This window comes from Peromyscus californicus, unplaced genomic scaffold (assembly GCF_007827085.1).
Source record: "Peromyscus californicus insignis strain IS unplaced genomic scaffold, ASM782708v3 Scaffold_14__1_contigs__length_90479793_seg_2, whole genome shotgun sequence".
Taxonomy (NCBI): Eukaryota; Metazoa; Chordata; class Mammalia; order Rodentia; family Cricetidae; genus Peromyscus; species Peromyscus californicus.
The window spans coordinates 41405464-41425579 of NW_026294436.1; the positions used below are offsets into that span (position 1 = coordinate 41405464).

A 20116-nucleotide genomic window follows, 5' to 3' on the forward strand; every position below is an offset into this window, starting at 1 on the left:
CTTGGTTAGTTTTGTGAAACAGGGGCTGGGGTAGCACAGGGTGGCCTCAGATGATGTAGCGAAGGCTGACATTGACCAGAAGGCCGGGATTACAGGCATGCATGCCCGTGCCCAACAAAAATAGATGGTTCCCAAGCCTATTTGTCGGGCTTTGCATCTCTGCCGCTTCCCTTTCACTTATTTCCTTAATGGGTGTTGAAGATCGACACCAGGGCCTTGTGCATGCTAGGCAAGTGTGTGATGTCCTGGCCTTTTAACAGGTAATCAGGGTTAGTGAGATGGTTCAGCTAGTAAAGGCAGTTGCCACCAAGCCTGGACCTGAGTTAGCTCCCCAGAACCAATGTGGCGAAAGAGAAATAATTCCTATAACATACTCATTTTGTGTCTCACTTTGTAATTCGGATTCCTACTGTATTTTATAATACTACCTCACAGTATTGTGGGAGTTAAATTGTTTAATACATATTACACATGTTGAAATAGTGATCATCATTAATAGGCAATTAATAGTCCAAATCATCTATCTATCTATCTATCTATCTATCTATCTATCTATCTATCTATCTATCTATATTTTGTCCCATTCATCAAGCTATAATGAATGAGTGGTTGGATCTCCAGTCCCATGGACCCTGATGCCCACATCTGTCTGTCCTCTGGGGGCTCCTGGCAAGAGCAGACTTACAGTCAAGAAAAAGTCAAGGTCACCATCTCCTCCTAGGATGAGGTGCAACTTAATATATCTAAGACTTCCCCTTCCCCACCCTTCTCCGTCAAGCAGGGTCTTGCTAGGAGTAGTCCTGGCTAGCCTCCCGTGCATGCACACCAGGCTGTTCTTGAACTAGTGGCAGGCCCATACCTCCTGAGTGCTGGGGCTACAGATGTGTGAGCTGCCACACCCATCCTTATCTACACCCTTATAAGGATTGTGTATCCCTTTGTTGAAGATGAAACAAGAGAAAGTCCATTTAAACCACTGGAAGCCAGGTGGGGTGGTACATGCCTCTAGTTTCAGCTACTTGGAAGAAAGAACTGGGAAGATTGTTAGGGCCCATACATTTGAGACCAGCCTGTGCAATACAGTGAGACATTATCTCAAAAATCAAACAAAAATGAGACTGAGAATAGATTTTTAAAATTTGCTCATCAAGAAATGTAACTGCAAAAAAAGGAGAAAGAAATATAACTGCTATGGATATATATAATATGTGTCATATTATATATTATATATATGTTTTTTTTCCTAGACAGGACTGCCATGGGTTATATAATATACCCTCTTAGGCAATATAACAGAATCTAAGACTTGATAGCTGTTTTAGGAACACTCAAATGGCTGGGTGTGGTGGTGCATGCCTTTAACCCTGGCACTCTGAGTTCAAGGTCAGCCTGGTCTAGGTTACATAGTGAGTCCCAGAACAGACAGGGCTACACAGAGAGACTCTGTCTCAAAATAAAAACAAAAAAACAAAAACTAAAACAAGCCCCAGAGCATATGCTCCTCTTGCAGAAGACCTAGATTCTATTCCCAGCACCCACTTGGTAGGTCACAACTGTTAACTCCAGTTCCAGGAGATCCAGTTCCCTCTTCTGGCTTCTGCAGGCACCAGGCATGTGCACAGTACAACATGTACTGCAGGCAAAGCACTCATACACAGAAAACAATCTTAAAAAAAAAAAAAAACTTTTAAAAGGCCACATTTTTCTGTGGCTTCTAAAAACCACACAGACCCCCAGTCTTTCTCTTTGACATATGTCTTCTGAAGGGCTTTTACGACTGATTGGTACTTCTACCATTTGAGTTGGTGGCCTTCATCTCTCCTTACTTATAATACTGCTCAACCCAGGATGAAATCGTTACATAAAGCTCTTGGAAACAGGAAAAAGAAACCACAAAACCAGAAAGATGCACTCTATCTAGGTAAAGCTGATTATGGTAAAGCTTGCTGCTTTTATCTAACAAATTAAATTTTTGATTTTTTTTTAAAGTTTTTTTTTTTTTTTTTAAGGTTCTGCGTGTATGAGTGTTTTGCCTACATGTATGTCTGTGAACCACATGCATGCTTGGTGCCTGAGGAAGCGGTGAGCCTCCATGTGGGTGCTGGGAATCGAACCCGGGTCACTGCAAGAACAGTAAGTACTAACCACTGAGCCAACACCCCAGTCCCTAAACTTTTCATTTTTAATAGGGTTTCACTATATTGCCCAGGCTAGCCCTGAACTCTTGGGCTCAAGCAATTCTCCCTCAGCCTCTAGAGTGGCTGCAGCTACAAATGTAAACCACTGTGGGGCACACTTACCACTATTAATTTCTTAACAATCCTGCTCCCTGCAGGATAAATCGGGACACAGAGGGGAGGAGCCCAGCCAACTTCCTGACTTCAAGTAAATTCAGTCAGGAAAGGCCGACCACCACTGCCTCCTCTACCTCTTTACTAGCTGCTCTAGAGTCCTCTGGAGTGAGTCATTCATTCCTCGACAGGTTTGAACGGACAGAATCAAGCTCTGGCCAAGGTTTCAACCAGCAGCTTATGGAAGCTTCTTTTCATCAGAGGCCTTATTGGTTTGTCTCATGACACTGGTGATGGATTTTTTTCCAGTCTTCAAATCATCCACTTATCCCAGAAATTTTTCCACTTCCCACCACCGGTTTCTCTCAGGATCATAAAGGTCTCTTAAGTTTTGTTTTGTTTTGTTTTGTTTTGTTTTGTTTTGTTTTTTGGTTTTTCAAGACAGGGTTTCTCTGTGTAGCTTTGTGCCTTTCCTGGAACTCACTTGGTAGCCCAGGCTGGCCTCGAACTCACAGAGATCCGCCTGGCTCTGCCTCCCAAGTGCTGGGATTAAAGGCGTGCGCCACCACCGCCCGGCCTTCTCTTAAGTTTTTAAGTTAAGAGACACACACACGTACAGATAATCATAAAGGTCTTACACACACACATACACACACAGTGTGGTACCTACAGCAGAATTAGGAGTAAGGGAAGGTTTCACTGAAGATTTCCAACTCTGAGGCCTTAGAAGCAAAACTCAACCAAGCAATGTGACTACAGAAAGGGAGTGAGGAAGAGAAGTCGTCATCCAAGAGTAAGAACATGTGGGAGACAGAAGGCCAAACATCCTGTCCACAGTGTGCAGTGCGAGTTTTTCCTGTGTTTGCTCATGTGAGACTATGCTTCCCCTTAGCCACACAGGGTTCTTGGTGGTTTAAGCCATGTCTAAGAAACAGGCAGCTGTTTCCTTTTGCAAGTGCAGGGGGAGCAAACAGAGCCTCACATGCTAGACAAATATTCTACCACTAAGTGACACCCAGCCCTGGTCTTCTTAGGAGATAGTGATGCTATTTCACTAGGCGGACTGCAAATGCCCAGGAAGTCACTTTCCTTTTACTTATTTATGCAATAGGTGTTGATAACTGAACCCAGGGCCTTGTACATGAACCCAAGTGTGTGATGTCCGTGTCTTTCCAACAGGTGGAATCAGGGTTGGCAAGATGATTCAGCTGGTAAAGGCAGTTGCCACCAAACCTGGACCTGAGTTAAATCCCCAGAACCAACATGGTAAAAGAGGAATGACTCCCACAATGTATACTCAGTACATGACTACTGAGGCATGTGTTCCCTCAAAAAAAAAAAAAATGGAGCTATTCTTGAGTACACATCATCAGTGACTATGAAAACTGGTTTATGGGTATATGCGCATGTCAAAATATCTACTTTGTATAAAGCACCATAAAATATATAGTCTCTAAACAGATACAGAGTGACTATGTGGTTATAAAATGAGGGGTGACTAGGAAATCTAAAAAGGCTCTTTAGGGAGGCAATTAAACACGTAAGAACCCTGCTACAGAGACGCTTGAGAAATCGAAATACTGAAGCAACTCTACTTGAACGTTAATGCAAAATACATGGGTAAGTGTTCGCAGCCGTCGCCGCGCCGCCGCCGCGCCCTAACGCCAGCGCCGCCTCTCGCTTGCAGAGCTCCAGCCGAAGGAGAAGGGGGGTAAGTAAGGAGGTGCCCATACCATGGCTCGTACAAAGCAGACTGCCCACAAATCCACCGGTGGCGAAGCACCCAGGAAACAACTGGCTGCTAAAGCCGCTCGCAAGAGTGCGCCCTCTACTGGAGGGGTGAAGAAACCTCATCGTTACAGGCCTGGGACTGTGGCACTCCGTGAAATCAGACGTTATCAGAAGTCCACTGAACTTCTGATTCGCAAGCTCCCCTTCCAGCGACTGGTGCGAGAAATTGCTCAGGACTTCAAAACAGATCTGTGCTTCCAGAGTGCAGCTATTGGTGCTTTGCAGGAGGCAAGTGAGGCCTATCTGGTTGGCCTTTTTGAAGATACCAACCTGTGTGCTATCCATGCCAAACGTGTAACAATTATGCCAAAAGATATCCAGCTAGCACGCCGCATACGCGGAGAACGTGCTTAAGAGTCCACTATGAGGGGAAACATTTCATTCTCAAAATTTTTTTTCCTCTTCTTCCTGTTATCAGTAGTTCTGAATGTTAGATATTTTTTCCATGGGGTCAAAAGGTACCTAAGTATATGATGGCGAGTGGAAAAATAGGGGACAGAAATCAGGTATTGGCAGTTTTTCCATTTTCATTTGTGTGTGAATTTTTAATATAAATGCAAGATGAACTTTCAGTGAACACAGTTCAACAGTTCAACTTTGTAACAATTATAAATAAACCTGTTAAATTTTTCTGGACAATGCCAGCATTTGGATTTTTTTAAAATAAGTAAATTTCTTATTGACGGGGGAAAAAAAAAAAAAAAAAAAAAAACCATGGATAAAAACATTATGGGGGATTGGGGATTTAGCTCAATGGTAGAGTGCTTGCCTAGCAAGCGCAAGGCCCTGGGTTCGGTCCTCAGCTCCAGAAAACAAAACAAAACAAAAAACCATCATGGTCACTACGTTTCTAAGCAATGCACTTGTCTGGCCTATGCTTCTCTTAGCCAAGGTCATTAAAATTTGCAAAGAAAAGAGTTGGAATAATGGCCAGGTGGTGGTGGTGGCGGTGGCGGTGGCGGTGGTGGTGGCGCACCCCTTTAATCCCAGCACTCGGGAAGCAGAGGCAGGTGGATCTTTGTGAGTTTGAGGCCAGCCTGGTCTACAGAGCGAGATCCAAGACAGGCACTAATACTGCACAGAGAAACCCTGTCTCGAACCGCTCCCCCCCCCCCAAAAAAAGAGTTGGATTAATTAAAAAACAGGCTTGTAAATCATTAAGTTTATAACACACAGAGTACAAACCCAAAAAGTAAATTTATTTAAATATTACTAAAATAGCTTTTAAAGTTATTTACACATTAGCTGCTACAATTTTTTTTTCCTGAAACGTATAAGCAACATATCACTTGAAAATTATTTAAGTCAGTGGAACATTTAATAAAACACTTCTTTTTCCATATGATATGTATGTAAAAAATAAAGACTTTTCAAAACTTTTTCTTTTATAATTCTTTATAAAATAAACCTGTTGTCTGACTTCTGACAGGAACAGATTATAATAAAGGTACACATGTTGCTAGTCTCCCTGGAAAGAAGTGAGACCACTTTCTCCCACCCACCACGAGACCTCCAGGGGGTAAAGAAAGGTTGACTGGGACTCTAAAGTAGAATTCTCATCTAGAACTCAGATCTAGAGCTGTAAGAGTTGAAGACAAGAGGGCAGCTGGCAGACAAGAAAGCCGAGTTCTAAGTGCAAAGAACCTGAAATACTGACTGTAACAGCAGAGACGTAGGTCCGGCGTTCTTCGAGGGTGGTCCGGCGTTCTTCGAGGGTGGTCCGGTTTACTCTTCTTGGCTTGAGGCACTCAATAAAACTGAGCACGTGCAGAGTAGATTTTCGTATTTGTTATGGCGTGCTAGTCAAGGGCTCAAAGCACACACGTGCAAGCACAAAACAGGGTCCTCTTCAACAGCCCAGCAGGGAGCTGGGCACCAAAGTCTGAAGGTGCCTCTGTGTGTGTGTGTGTGTGTATGTGTGTGTGTGTGTGTGTGTGTGTGTGTTGGGGGAGCGTGGTAAGACAGTATTTCATTCTGCAGCCCATGAAGGCTGGCTTGAAACTCGCTATATAGCTAGTGATGGCCAAGAATTCACAGCAATCCTCCTGCTTCAGCTTCCCAAGTGCTGGAATTACGGACACAAGACACCTGACTTTGAAATGTATTTCTACTGCTGGGGGATGTAGTTCAGTGGCAGAGTGCTTGATGGGCAGGGTTGGGCCTTAGGTTCAATCCCTGTTATTGGCAAAAAGCAAAAAAAGAAAAAATTTAAAAAAAAAAAATTCCGAACCATCAAGTTGAGGATGTACTGGAAACTGCATTTCTTTAAGACAAAAACTGTCAGGTTATAACCAAAGAGACTGCTTTGAATTTACCTACCTTTAAAATTGTTAAGTGTCAAATAAGGAAAAGAACTGTATAACATACCTGCTTTAAAATCTTGGGAGGGCCATGGAATTCCCTTTTACTGGGGAGTGGGCTTGAGATAGGGTCTGATATGATACATACACTCTGACTGGCTTTGGACACCAGATGCTAACACCTCAGTTTGTCAAGTGCTGACATTACAGGTGTGTGGAATGCTGGGTGTTGAACCCAGGGTAAGGGACAAGCTGTGCAAATGCTCTACCACTAAGCTTTGAACTCATACCAAGAACTTCTCCAAGTGGGCAAACGAAGTATAAAAAAGCAAATTGTAACAGCTCACCAAGGTAACATCCTAGACATGTGTGAGTAACCCACCTCTCAGAGGCTTTTTGTTACTTTCATGTTTTTTTTTTTTAAAGTAACATCTCATTTTGAAATTTTTTTTGGTTTTTCGAGACAGGGTTTCTCTGTGTAGCTTTGCGCCTTTCCTGGATCTCGAAAACTTTTTTTTTTTTTTAAGACAGTGTCTCATGTAGCCCAGGGTGGCAGAAAACTCACTATGTAGATGAGGTTGGCCTTGAACCTCTGACTCTCCTGACTGAGATTACAGGCATGTCTTGACATGCCCAGCTTGCAGCTATTTTTCCCCTTCCTTTTCCTTCTCCATTCGACAGTTTCTCTTCCCTTTCCACCTCCCAAACCCCCTTCACCTCTAAAAGCTGGTGTGTGTGTGTGTGTGTGTGTGTGTGTGTGTGTGTGTGTGTGTGTGCGTGCGCGCGCGCAGTTTGGGGTTGGGGGGCAAACTGCACACCCAGGTGATCTTTCACGACTTTCGTCTTTTACAGGCAGAAGCTGAGGACCACACACTTAACTGGTAGGAAAGGAAAGGTAACGGGGAAACCCACAGCTACAACTGGAGAGCTGTCAGACTAATAAGGTCACAAACAAACAAACAAACAAATCCAAAGTTAAAACTAAAGCTGATTTTGAGAAAGGAACCTAGTCCTTCTCTCTGGTCACACCACAGCAAGAATGATTCAGGCAGAATCAAAGCAGATTCTCAGGGAAGTGCATATACTTTAGGCCATGCTAAACACCCTTAATATAGTTCTCAGTGGAAACAGAGAAACGATTCTCTAAAATCACAGATAATCAGGCTACATAAATGATTTAGGTATTCCACTTTTATGTATGAACTTCCTTTAAAAAGAAACCAGTTTTCAAAAACTGCTCCAAATTCCGTCTCTGATTACAAAGTCTGAACACTGCTCAGAACTCGAGACGGGATTTCCGCTTCTCCCCTCACAGGCAGCTGCCCCCTTTCAGGGCGTTTTCGGGCTGCACGGGCAGCACCAGGTGAGAAATGCGGCTCCAGAGCCCATTCAGCTTGTCTGGGTCCATGTGGTTGTAGGAGCTGGCCGTGTCAGAGTTGGTGAACTTGACTTTGAGGAAATCCCTCACTTTCTCTTCAATCTCCTTTAGGCCCAGACTGGCTGCCAGGGTCTTCTCCTCCAACAGTACTGTCAGGACCAGGGCTACGTCTTTGAAGGCTGCGTTTTCGTGGTCACAGTACTTATAGAAGATCAAGGTTGAGCCTGCAGGCAGCGACTCGAAGCGGTGTACCACAGCTGCGTTCTGGCCGTTTCTAAACCCATCACTCAGTTCTTGATCTACTTCCTGTTTGACGCGGTCGCTGTCTTGAGCGGCTTTCCCTGCCCCGTCAATGCGGATGGCTCGGACACTGCGGAAGGAAGAATAGGCGTCGGCGATCTGCTCACTCAGGCACTTGAGCACCTCTTCGGCATCTTGGGCTGCCGTGAGCAGAAGGATGGCAGGCTGGGGCCGAGGGAGCGAGCTGTTGAGATGTCTCTCGAGGAAGGTTGTGCCTCTTTTCCACAGCTTCTCATCCTGACTCTGGTACTTAGACTGAAGTTGTCTCATCTGGTTCTGGAATTCTTGCACGGCAGTGGTTTCTACCGCAGGAGTATGAAAGAACCAAAATAATCCGATGGCAAGGGCGGCCACCAGACCCAGCAGCCACCACTTTGTCTTGAGAGAAGGCTCCCTTTGGGCACGTTCAGCAACTTCTGCACAGGGGGGGAAAAACACATATTACATTTTCTTAGATTCAAGAGTGAGGGATTTCTTTTCATTCTGTGTATGTGCATGTGGGCGCAGGTGCTCCCTCCTCAGAGGTCAAACGTAATGGGTCCTCCTGGAGTTAAGGTACAGGTGACTGTGAATGCCTGATGGGTGCTGGGAATTCACCTGGGTCCCCTGCATGAGCAGAACATACTCTTAACCGCTCAGCTTTATCTCCGGCCCCATGCGTGACTCTGTCTAGTACTCAGTATGTAGACCAGGCTAGCCTGAAACTCCCTGCCTCTGCCTCTGCCTCGTGAGTGCTGGGATAAAAGGTGTGTCCCACCATGTCTGACTAAGAGGGAGTACTTTAAAGAAGGGAGCTGGCAATTTTCTTTTTTCTTAAAAATAAATATATACTCTTCAGGAAAAGCTAATAAAACCCTAAGTTATGGATATATATATATATATCATAAATATTAGAAAGATAATAGTTTCTAAAGAAAAGTAATTTGAATATATTTAAATAAAAAATTTTCATATTTAAAAATTTCATAATTCAGAAGTAAATTCAGAATAAAATTTCATAATTTCGGAAGTAAAACTGTTTATAAAGCAAGACTTATGAGTATTTTCTCATAGTTGAGAAGTACATAGTGGATGCTTTATAAAACTGTTTAATTTAGAAACCCAATAGTTAACATGGCTGGCTATCTGGAGTAGAACATTTCTGAAGTATATAAAGGATCCAATATAAATGAATGCATTCCATAGGCTACACCAGCTACTTGTCCATGTAAACTCACTGTACTGTTACCTATCTTTGTGGCATGCAAGTCGACAGTGTTAAAACTCGGGCACCAGGGCTGGAGAGATGGCTCAGAGGTTAAGAGCACCAGCTGCTCTTCCTGGGGCCCTGAGTTCAATTCCCAGCACCCACATGCATCTATAATGAGACCTGGTGCTCTCTTCTTACCTGCAGGCATACATGCAGGCAGAATACTGTATACATATAATAAATAAACAAATCTTTAAAAAAAAAAAAACCTCTGGCACTAAACTTGTCATTATTACTGGAAATAATTATGGTATCATTTTGCTTACATAATGCTTTTCAATTTATACAGCATTTTTCATAGATCACTTCATTTACCAACAAATATACTTGTGATACCACTTCTGAATCTTCTATTTATGGATTACTTTAGCCTAACAGATGAACAGGGACCTTTTAGAACAGCAGTCTCAGAGTGCGGGCTGCAGCTATCTCAAGTAATATTTAGTAGGTGTTGTTCCCCAAATTAGCAGTAAGGTTTTTTTGTTTTGTTTTGTTTTTGTTTTTCGAGACAGGGTTTCTCCGTGTAGTTTTGGTGCCTGTCATGGAACTCACTCTGTAGACCAGGCTGGGCTCAAACTCACAGAGATCCGCCTGGCTCTGCCTCCCGAGAGCTGGGATTCAAGGCCTGCGCCACCACCACCCTTATTATGTTTGTATATGCGTGTGGAGGTCAGAGGACGGCTGTCAGGAGTCAGTTTTCTTCTAACGTGTGGGTACTGGGGACCAGACTCCGGGCATCAGGCTTAGTGGCAGGCAGCTTTACCTACTGAGCCAGGGCACCAGCCCCTCCCCCAATTTGTTGTTGTTGCTTTTTTTTTTTTTTTTTTTTTTTTGAAATGGTCTCTTTGCATAGCCCTGGCTGGCCTGGAACTCACTATGTAGACCATGCTGACCTTGAACTCACAGAAATCCACCTGCCTCCTGAGTGTTGGGTGATCCTCCTGTCTTCCCCTCTTGAGTGCTGGGATTACAGGCATGGGATACACCTGGCTATACAGACTGCTTTAAAGATGAGTTCTCACTCTGTAGTCTGGGCATGATTCTCCTACTTCAATTCCCCACCACACCTAGTAAAAATCTGCATAGCTTAGTGAATCAAAGAATTTTCTAATGACCAATGCATGACGTCCCATTCAAATTTTTATCAATAATTTTGGTCTTTGTTCATTAATAGAAGTTTGCCAAAAAATTTTCTTTATTTTTTCTCCTGAATTTTCTATTCTCTCTGTTTCATCATCCTGACCAGCATGACTTATTCCAATAGGCATTTGGTTATTTAATTGCTCTGAGTAGGGGTTTCCTCTACGACTGCAGGAAAGGTTTGAACTGGATTTGCTATTGGGGCCTGCATGAGGCCCCTCTGGGAGTTTCCCGAAGACTGAGGCAAAGGATTACCCTGTCTGTCCCTTGTTGATCTACATTCGTTGGTCCAGTGTTTTCCCTTACCACACCTTCTGCATACTCCAGAAGGAAGGGGCATTATGTTGCCATTGTTCCTTGAGGAAACATTGTTTCTAGGAATGACCTGTTTACAGTCCCTTTTCAAATGTCCTTGCTTTCCACATGCAAAACATCTAACATTCCTCAAACCTTTTGAAATTGCTTCTCCTACCCACGTATCATCATGCTCATGAGTTTCAACATTAACCGTGTCTCTAATCCAATCTTCCAAAGGTGCAGATCTTGCCTTTAACGGCCTGATTATTTTTTTGCATGCTGCATTCGCATTCTCAAAGGCCAAAGTTTCAATTATTATCTTACCAGCTTCTGAATCCGGGACCATTCTCTTTACTGCTGAAGCCAGTCTTTGTAAAAAATCTGTGAAAGATTCTTTTGGGCCTTGTACAACCTTTGTAAATGACTCAGTTTTTTTTCCTGGTTCCTCAACTCTGTCCCATGCATTCAAGGCTGCTGTTCGACATAAAATTAGGGTTTGGACATCATATAAACATTGTGCTGGTGCTGAAGCATATTGACCTTCTCCAATAAGCTGATCCTGGCAGACTTGTATTCCTTTATCCCTCCACTGTTTTTCTATGTTTTTAGCTTCATCCTTGAACCAAGTTAGCCACTGAAGCCTGGGTTCCAGAACAGCTTGTGCCAGCTCCCGCCAATCCTGTGGTACAATCCTATTATATGTTGACCAAGAGTTTAACATTTGCTTTACATATGGGGAATGCATGCCATAAGATACTATTGCCTCCTTAAACCTTCGTAAATCCAACATTTCGATTGGAGCCCAAATATTTTGTGTAGTCATTTGATCAGGCAACTGCTGTATGGTTACTGGACAAACCAAGGGTGACTGTGTGAAAACAGGCTTTCTTTCTGTAACCATATGATCCAATCTTGAAGCAACTTCACTGTTAGTTTCTTCTGTCTGAGTTTTTACAGGTGTATTAAGTTTTTCTAAAGCTGTCACCCTGGCACTTAAATTGACTATCTTCTTAAATAGTAAAATAAGAATAAATATAGTAATAAAATGCATAATTCTATCAACATTAATCTTCTCATATAGCTGTTGCATTGTTAGACTATCTAAAATTGCAAACGAAGCCCAATTTTCTTCTAATGAACACAGAAAACCCATTTTTTTTTTAATGTGGAAAAAATTTCTCTTTTAAATAGTTTCCTTTAAAATATTGGATAACTAAGTCCTCGTAGAACAGTACAAATCCGAGGGAATTTCAAAACAGCCACCTAGTGTCCGAGGTGTGAATCCAGCTCAGCAGTTAAACGGTTTTTAACGGATTCTTGTCACGTTGGGCGCCAAATGTAGATGTAATTCAGTGTAGATGTAACCAACGGTTTTATCAAACAAGAAACACAGAGCCGATTCAGAGAAGAAAGCCAAGAGGTCAGAGCCAAGAGTCTCACCCTTCCTGATTCAGGGATCCTCCTCAGCCCAGAGAGCTCTCCGAAAAAGAGCCCTACTTCCTGTGTGTCTGTCTCTATCGTCTCCTTGTTCTGGCTTCTCATTGGTTGAAAACCCAATCATGTGACTGCCTCGTCACTGCCTGTATGTACCGCCCTCCAGGTCCTTAAAGGCGTACGCCACCACTGCCACGCACTTGCTATGGCTCTAATAGCTGTGACCCCAGGCAACTTTATTTATACCACCACAATGTGGTGGCACACACCTGTAACCTTAGCACTTGGAAGGTGGGGGCTGTAGCATCAAGAGTTCAAGGCCAGCTTCAGCTACATAGTGAGTTCAAGGCCAACATTGGCTATTTAAAAGCTCGCCTCAAAAACAACACACACACACACAGCCCACCAAAAAAGGAACTAACAAAACAATTCTAAAAATTGTAATGCAAGAGCACCAGAAATTCATTAACAGTTTCTGATTTCCCATTTCAGACTGCTCTTAGGAAACTACTGCCATTCCTCTTGTGTGTCAGTCCTCTCGCCCACCACTCCCACCTCCTTTATCCTAAGCACTCATTTTCACACCCCCTTAGTCTTCTTTCTCACCCACCACTCCCACCTCCTTTATCCTAAGCACTCATTTTCACACCCCCTTAGTCTTCTTCCTAGTGTTTTATGCTTTACCCACAATCACATCTCTTTATATGCACATATAACATACATTTAAGTATATTAAATTTATACATATACACACTTACACATTACAGGCTGGAATCTGCATATAAGAGAACATGTAGTTTCTGTCAGAGTTTGGACCACTTTCCTTAATGTTATACTTTCCAGATGCATTCATTTCCTTAAAAATTCCCTAATTTTACCTTTCTATATATCGGAATAAAATTCCATTGTATGTATATATACCACATTTTCATTATCCGCTCATCTGCGGATGGACAACAACCTAGTTCCACTTGCTGTCGTGAATAGAAAAGCAATGAACATGGATGGATGTCCAAGTGTCTCTGTGGTAGGACACGGAGTTCTTTAGCTGTATGCCCAGGTGGTATAAATGGGTGATATGGCAGCTCTTTAATTTTTGCGAAACCTCCATACTGATCTCCATAATGGCTGCGCCAGTTTGTACTGTCACCGGCAGTGAATAAGGTTTTTTTTCCCACGTCCTCACTAGTATTTACTGTCAGCTGTTCGATATTGAAATTGCAAGGAAAAGTCCACAATTCCACGAAAAGGCTTTTAAAATTCTTCATATCTGAACAATATTCTTAGATACCTAAATACAGAAGTAGGTGTGAGAATCCAACTAAAGTTTATTAAAGTAGAGATTAATTTCTAGGTAAATATGAATAGGTTTAATCCGCTGTTTATTTCTTCTTAAAGCACCCCAGAAAGTTAAAAATAAAGTGCTATGTGATCCAGCAACGCCATTGCTAGGTACATACCCAAAGGGATGTATTCAATATATGGAGGAGACATCTGTATCCCAGGTTCACTACAGCAATGATTCATAACATCCAACAATGGAGACCACTTAAACGTCCATCAGCTTAGGAGTGGATAAAGAAAATCATCCATAAAAGAATCCTGTCATTTTCAAATTAATTCAAACCCTTTGGGGGTACTTTATTAATGTAGAGATATAAAATTTTGAGAATCACTAGTGATTTCTTAGTACTCATTATTCAGGGTAACAGGCTTTTGGAATAAAAAACTTCCTCAAGGCCATATAAAAAGTAAGTGGTTCAAACACAGGTCTGTGGACCCTGGAGCCCGCAGCGTTTGCTTCTACCACACTACGTGCCGCCTTTCTGCTAATCCAGCATAGTTCGGTCTGCTAATGGTAACAGGGGCTTACTTACTAACCAACAGTTTTTAGTTAATTTATTAGTATCATGTGTGTGCACAGGCCATGACTGATGTGTGGGTGTGAGCATGTATCGAATGGAGGTCAGAGTATAACTCTGTGGAGTTACTTTTCTCCTCTACCTTTTCGTGGGTTCTGGAGACTGAAATCAGGTGGTGAGGCTTTTACAGTATGTTTTTTTACCCACTAAACAATCTCTCCAACTTTGATTTTTGATATTATGAACAATAAAGTTAAGAGGAAACTAGACATTTCATATAGTTGCCTACACAGAACTTCACTGCTGATAACACATATACTTTTTCCATAGAAGTACTTATATGATGCCTTAAATACCATTAAGTCACAGAGCTGTCAAAAAATAAAACAAATACAGGCCACCAAGTTTAGACTCACTTAATGAATAGATAAACTTACGTTGGCTAGAGGTTGAGGTTGATGGAGATTGGTGTCCAAGCTCTGATTCCTGAATGCTGTTATCTAAAATAAAAAATAATTTCAAAGGACTATCAATTTTATGTTTTATTTGCCCACTTATTTCCATTAGAGAAAGAAAATGCAAATTCTACCAAAAGAAGGTAGAGGCAGTAGGTGAGGCAGAATACCCGAATGCCTGTTGCACTGAAGGCCCCAGCACAGAGTGAACATTTAAACCTCAGTGTTGAGAGAAAGCCCTGCAGTTTATTTAATAGGAACGGCAAATTTTGGGACAAAAGTAAGAAGACAAAAAAAAAAAAAAAAAAAAAAATAAGGACACTGTAACAAAAGCATGAAATCATCTGGAAGGTGACCATTTACTAAACTGCTGCCTAGTGAAGATACAGTAAAGAGGAAGAAAATGTAGACTATGGAGTTCCTAAACTACCTGAAATAAGCTATTTCTCTACAAAACTCAATCTTAAATCCTCATTATTTCCTATCTTAGAATAACTGAAATATCTCTTCTGGGGATTCTGACAATTTAAGTTTTTAATAATGTTTTTAAAATCTTATAAAACAAAACAAACTTGCTTCAGGAGGCAGAAAGGTTCAGCAACCTCACTGGTCTGGCCTCCATTTGCCATTATAGCCATCTCCCATGTGCCTGAAGTAACTTCTGCATGGGCACCTTTTAAATAGATAAATGATCTTCCTTGTGTTTATTAACAGCTTCTACTTGAGAAACACTGGATTAGACCAAGGAATAAAGATAGCACTGCTAAGATACAGAAATTGTCTTGAGTCATATGACCAAAAAACCAGAAACAAAACTGAAATACTCAATAACCAAGATAAGATGACATCATGCTAACTCTAAGAGCCATACTGTTTTTCAATTACTAAATCTGCTGAAGAAACTTTATTAGAAACTTCTAAATTATTCCATGAAGTTACAACTGCATTATTAAAAACCAAGTAATAAAAAAGCCCCAAATACATCAGATGTTCATCTTAAATACTTCATTACATGGTTGCAAAGATCAAGCAGGATACATGACAAGTGGTGTGATGGATATAACAAATAACTAAGTGTTACAATGTATTTTAATGTATTAATATGTATCATACACTATGCATGTAATCCACAAATCACAAGCACGCTTTTAAGTCTGCTATGTGTGAACTGCTGAGGTAGGACACGGCCTAAAGGTGAGATTCTCTCTCTGACTAGAGGCAGTAATCACTAGAGTCTAGAAAGTCACTAGGGGCAGTAAAAACCAGAAAATCTGTAGATTTTTGAGCCTGAAGATTACAGCAGCAGTCACTCACTCCATAAAGAGGAGAGGGCGTGAACCCACCACAGTTCTTGATTTGTACGGACCACAAGTAAACTAACAATTACATGATAAGACTTAAACATCGTGTTGAATGCAGAAGACTCATCACAGTAACTGACCCAAGGTACAGCTGTCTTTAAAGGTAAGAAAGCTGAAGTGCAGAAGTCTTGAATCAGCACCTGGGGAGCTGGGAATGCTAAGAGGTGTGTGTACATTCCCACTTTTGAGAGGCCCCAAAACATGTTTCAAAGATCTGATCTCTCCAGACATATTTTAAACTATTTTATCACAAGGTAAGCAGAAAGAAGTACAGAGTGACTACATCTTAGCTAAGGTTAGGATGCAGATGGAAACCTGAACTGGGACCTTTTCCACCCAGGGAACTGGTGCTAACATGAGAGGACAGGAGGAAAAAGAAGTTCCACGTTCTGAAACAAACAATTAAAAACACCCCCCCACCACGGCAAGCAGAAACGCATAACCAACAGAATGATGTGACATTTAGAATGCTGAGAGAGAGAGATGAGAGGGTTGGGGGGGGGGGGGGGGAGAATGAGTATTAGCCAAGCATGATGGTGTACACCTATGATCCCAGCACTCAACAGGTGGCAAGAAGAAAAGGAGATGGGAAAAGGAGAAGGCTCATGTTGGCTACGTGAGACCCTGTCCAAAAGCCAAAAAGCAGCAACCAAAACCAAAGCAAGACCCCAAGAGGAAAGTTTGAACAATGATCTCAAGAGTCATCTCTGTAAAGGCTGTACAAATCACCGCAGGCTTCTTTCACAGTTAGAAATACTTTCTTCCTGTCCCTTGTTTTACCCTAAACAAAACTCTGTTAAAGGACCAATAATCTTCCTTCTCCCATTGGCCTAGGTATGTAGCCCAGGCCGTCCTCAAACCTCCAACTTCAGCAGCCTGATTACAGGTGTGTACACTATGTGCAGCTGGATGCATGCATACTTCTTGTAGGCCATTTTTTCTACAAAACTCTCAAAGTTAATTCAATACCTAGATATGGCAGTTACAAATACGTAAGTCATAATAAATATACTAATGAAAGATGAAGTAGAAATCCAAACTTAAAATTCTGAAAGTTAGCTACAAATTTGATGAAAAAATGCTAAGCCAGTCATGGTGACTTTTTACCAGTACTTGGGAAGCAAAAGCATTTGGATCTTTGAGTTGCAGGCCAACCTGCTTCATACATCCAGTTTCAGGCCACCCAGGGCGATACATAAAAAACAAAATCAGCAGCACCAGCAGCAGCACTACTACATCTGTATTTCAAACATATGTTCAACATAATTTCTTGCGAACCGCAAGAATATCATAGAGATTCGGCTGTGTATTAAAGCTGAACTTTGACCGGCCAAGGGTCTGTTAAAAGGCAAAGCCATTTATTATGAATATTTGGTGTTACCCAGCCTTTAATATTTCAGCTGTCTTTTGCTATGAAATCCTTGTGTGCCCAGTTGGTAAACAGTTCAGCTCCCCAGACCTGCTGAACTACTAAGTTACTAACTGCCCTGCTGAGCTTAGGAGACAAGCTTTGTTTCCTGTGCTAGTGAAGCTCAGACCATCCCCTGGCCTTGAGGAGGCCTAGTGGTTCTCCAGAGCACTTTGACTGAGAACAAAAGAGGTTTCTACATGTCAAGGTGAGAGATAAAACAACATTCCTGAGGAGGCAGGGAACCACGCTCCCAGGGAAAGAAAAGGCAGGTATTTTCTGTAGACAGGGAGAGAACAGGATGGAGAAGAGAAAAGAGAATGGAAGAACTAGATGGGTAAGAACTAGAGGAACAAACTGAGATGGGGAAGAACTAGACTGAAGGGCTAGAAGAGAGTACTAAAGGAATGAGATGGAAGATGACAAAGAGTCAGATGGGGAAGTACTACCTGGGTAAGAACAAGCTGAAAAGGACCTAGATGAGGCAGAATTCAGACGAGAGAATTAAGATAGAGCTTAGAGGGAGCAATAGATGAGTATAGAGAGAAATCAGGCAAGAAAGGAGCTAGACATGAGAACAGAACTGAAGCTGGGTATATAGGATGTTATGCCAGAGGAATTAAAGCAAGTGGACTACAGAGCTCAGTGTGCTGAGATTCTATTTCCCAAAAACAGTCCTCGCCGTTAGTAGTTCTCTCTCCTGAGCCCCTGGGATCTATAATATTAAGGCTGGTCCCTCTAATACTATACAGGAATAATTATTTTTCCTTTTGCAATGAGCAATGTCGTGGAGAAAATAAAAGCTTACAAGGAATTGGAGAGGTAACACTGAGGTTAACATAGCATGTACTGCTCTTCCAGAGGACCTGAGTTCAAATCCCACATCAGGGGGCTGGCTCCAAGAGATCTGTCACCCTCTACTAACCTCTGGAGGTACTGCACTCATGTGTACAAATATATATATCACACACACAATTAAGAAACAGATTCTAGGGCTAGTGATGATTCAGCTGCTAGGAGCACTTGGCACTTTTGTAGAGGACCTGGCTCATGCCACTTTCTGTACTGCAGAGGGCAGTCTGGGAGCCACAGCACAGCTGACCTTTAGTGCTTATCTGAAGAACTCACTATTCGGTGTGTGAGATATTCAACGAAAGTACAGCAGAAAAGAGGCATCTACTTACGTGGCAGTCTAGTTCTCATTCTTAAGACTTGATTAACCCACTCCTGAGGGTTTTTTTGACATCCTGAGCCTGAAGCAAACACACATATAAAAACATCATTTCATATACTTCCTAAGTTTACACCATAGTTCAACATTATATCATAAATCTAACGGAAGCAGGGGGAGAGGAAAACATCCATAGTAAAAGGTAACTCATAAGATCAGATCAGTGAAGACAGAAGCCTTCCCGTAACAAAAAATAATCACTCCCTGGACAAAACTATGTTGTATATCTTTTACTCTGGTCTCTAAGACTGAATTCAAAACTAGGATTTTAATTACATTTAAGAAGAAAAGTTGGGCATTTACCCTATAAGTAAACCACTGAGGCTAAAACGGCCCTGAATAGAGTGTCACATCACAGAGTAATTATTACGTAGAATACTACTGTGTGATGGATTTAAAAAGCTGAGAAGGAGAAATGATTTAAAATCATATCAGAACTTTATTTACTTCTTTATTTGGTTTCTTGAGACAGGGTTTCTCTGTGTAGCCCTGGCTGCCCTACAGCTAGCTCTGTAGACCAGACTAGCCTTGAACTCAGAGACCCACCTGCCTCTGCTGGGATTAAAGGCATGTGTCACCACACCTGGCCATGTAAGAACTTTTTATTGGTTGAGTAAGACAGGCACAAGGCCGAATGAAATAGATAACAGATTATCAACCACTTACTCAGCACTGAAGGCTGATTCTCATGAGCTGTGAAGTCCTGACCTAAAATAGAAAATAAGAATAAGGTCAGAGAATACTGGGAAACAAAGACAAAAAGATGTCATATAGACATTTCACTTATATACCAGGAGTGCTATAAAGAAACCAAATCCAACCCTTTAACCAGTCAAATATACAATGTTTTTCCCTTAAAAAAAAGAAAAAAAAACTGTGCATGTATGTGTACGTGCAAGTGTGCTGGTGTTTGCAGAACCCAGAAGACGTCAGATCTTCTGAAGGAGGAGTTACAGATGGTTGGGAGCTGTCTATTGTGGTGCTGGGGACTGAACTCTGGTCCTCTGCGAGAGCAGCAAACACACTGAACCACTGAGTCACTGTTCCCATCTTATTTTCCCCTTTTCTAAACTTAAAAGTACTTAGAACTGGACAATGACAACACACCAGCTCTAGGATCGCTGCTGTGAAAAGAATGGCTATGGCTGAAGTCACAGCTCAGTGGCAGAGCACTTGCTAGTGTGTGTGAGGCTTTCATTCCCAGCACAGAGAGGAAACAGAAAAGCCAATCAAACAACTAAGCACGCTGTGGTGGTCTAAGTCTCGGGGTGACATTTAATACCTAGTCCCAGTTGGTAGCACTGGTTAAGGAGGCTTGGGAGGTATGGCTTTGTTGGAGATGGTGTGCCCATGGGGGCAGGTTTTGAGGTTTCAAAAAGCTTGGTGACACTTTGTGTGTGCTCTCACTGCTTGCAGTCTGAGACGTGAGCTCTCAGCTGCTCCTGCCGCCATGCCTTCCCTCTGCCATCAGGGACTTCAACCCTCCAAACTGTGAGCCTCAAATAAACCCTTCCTTTTAGAACAGTGGTTCTCAACAGTAGGTCATGACCCTGGTCCCTTATCAGATATCCTGCACATAAGATATTTACATTACGACTCCTAACAGTAGCAGAATTACT

The 20116-nt window shown here is 42.2% G+C and overlaps 2 protein-coding genes across 4 annotated transcripts in view; one reads left to right on the forward strand and one right to left on the reverse strand.

The window, feature by feature from the left end:
- Positions 1–3902: 3902 nt before the first annotated feature.
- LOC128109822 (histone H3.3A-like) lies at positions 3903–4640 on the forward strand. Its single transcript, XM_052737258.1, has one exon. It carries the CDS (start codon positions 4026–4028, stop codon positions 4434–4436), a length of 411 nt encoding a protein of 136 aa, XP_052593218.1. The 5' UTR covers positions 3903–4025; the 3' UTR covers positions 4437–4640.
- Positions 4641–5260: 620 nt separating this feature from the next.
- Positions 5261–20116, reverse strand: part of Tor1aip1 (torsin 1A interacting protein 1) — a 32911-nt gene continuing 18055 nt past the window's right edge. For 2 of the 3 annotated variants that reach the window (XM_052737266.1, XM_052737265.1), the window contains 4 exons: positions 19164–19205; positions 18451–18519; positions 14480–14542; positions 5261–8476 (listed from right to left, as the gene is read on the reverse strand). In XM_052737266.1, coding sequence (XP_052593226.1) covers positions 7692–8476; positions 14480–14542; positions 18451–18519; positions 19164–19205 — 959 coding nt within the window. In that variant the 3' untranslated portion in view covers positions 5261–7691. Of the gene's footprint in view, positions 8477–11070; positions 12690–14479; positions 14543–18450; positions 18520–19163; positions 19206–20116 lie in introns of those variants that run through there. The other variant, XM_052737268.1, reaches the window with a different exon arrangement.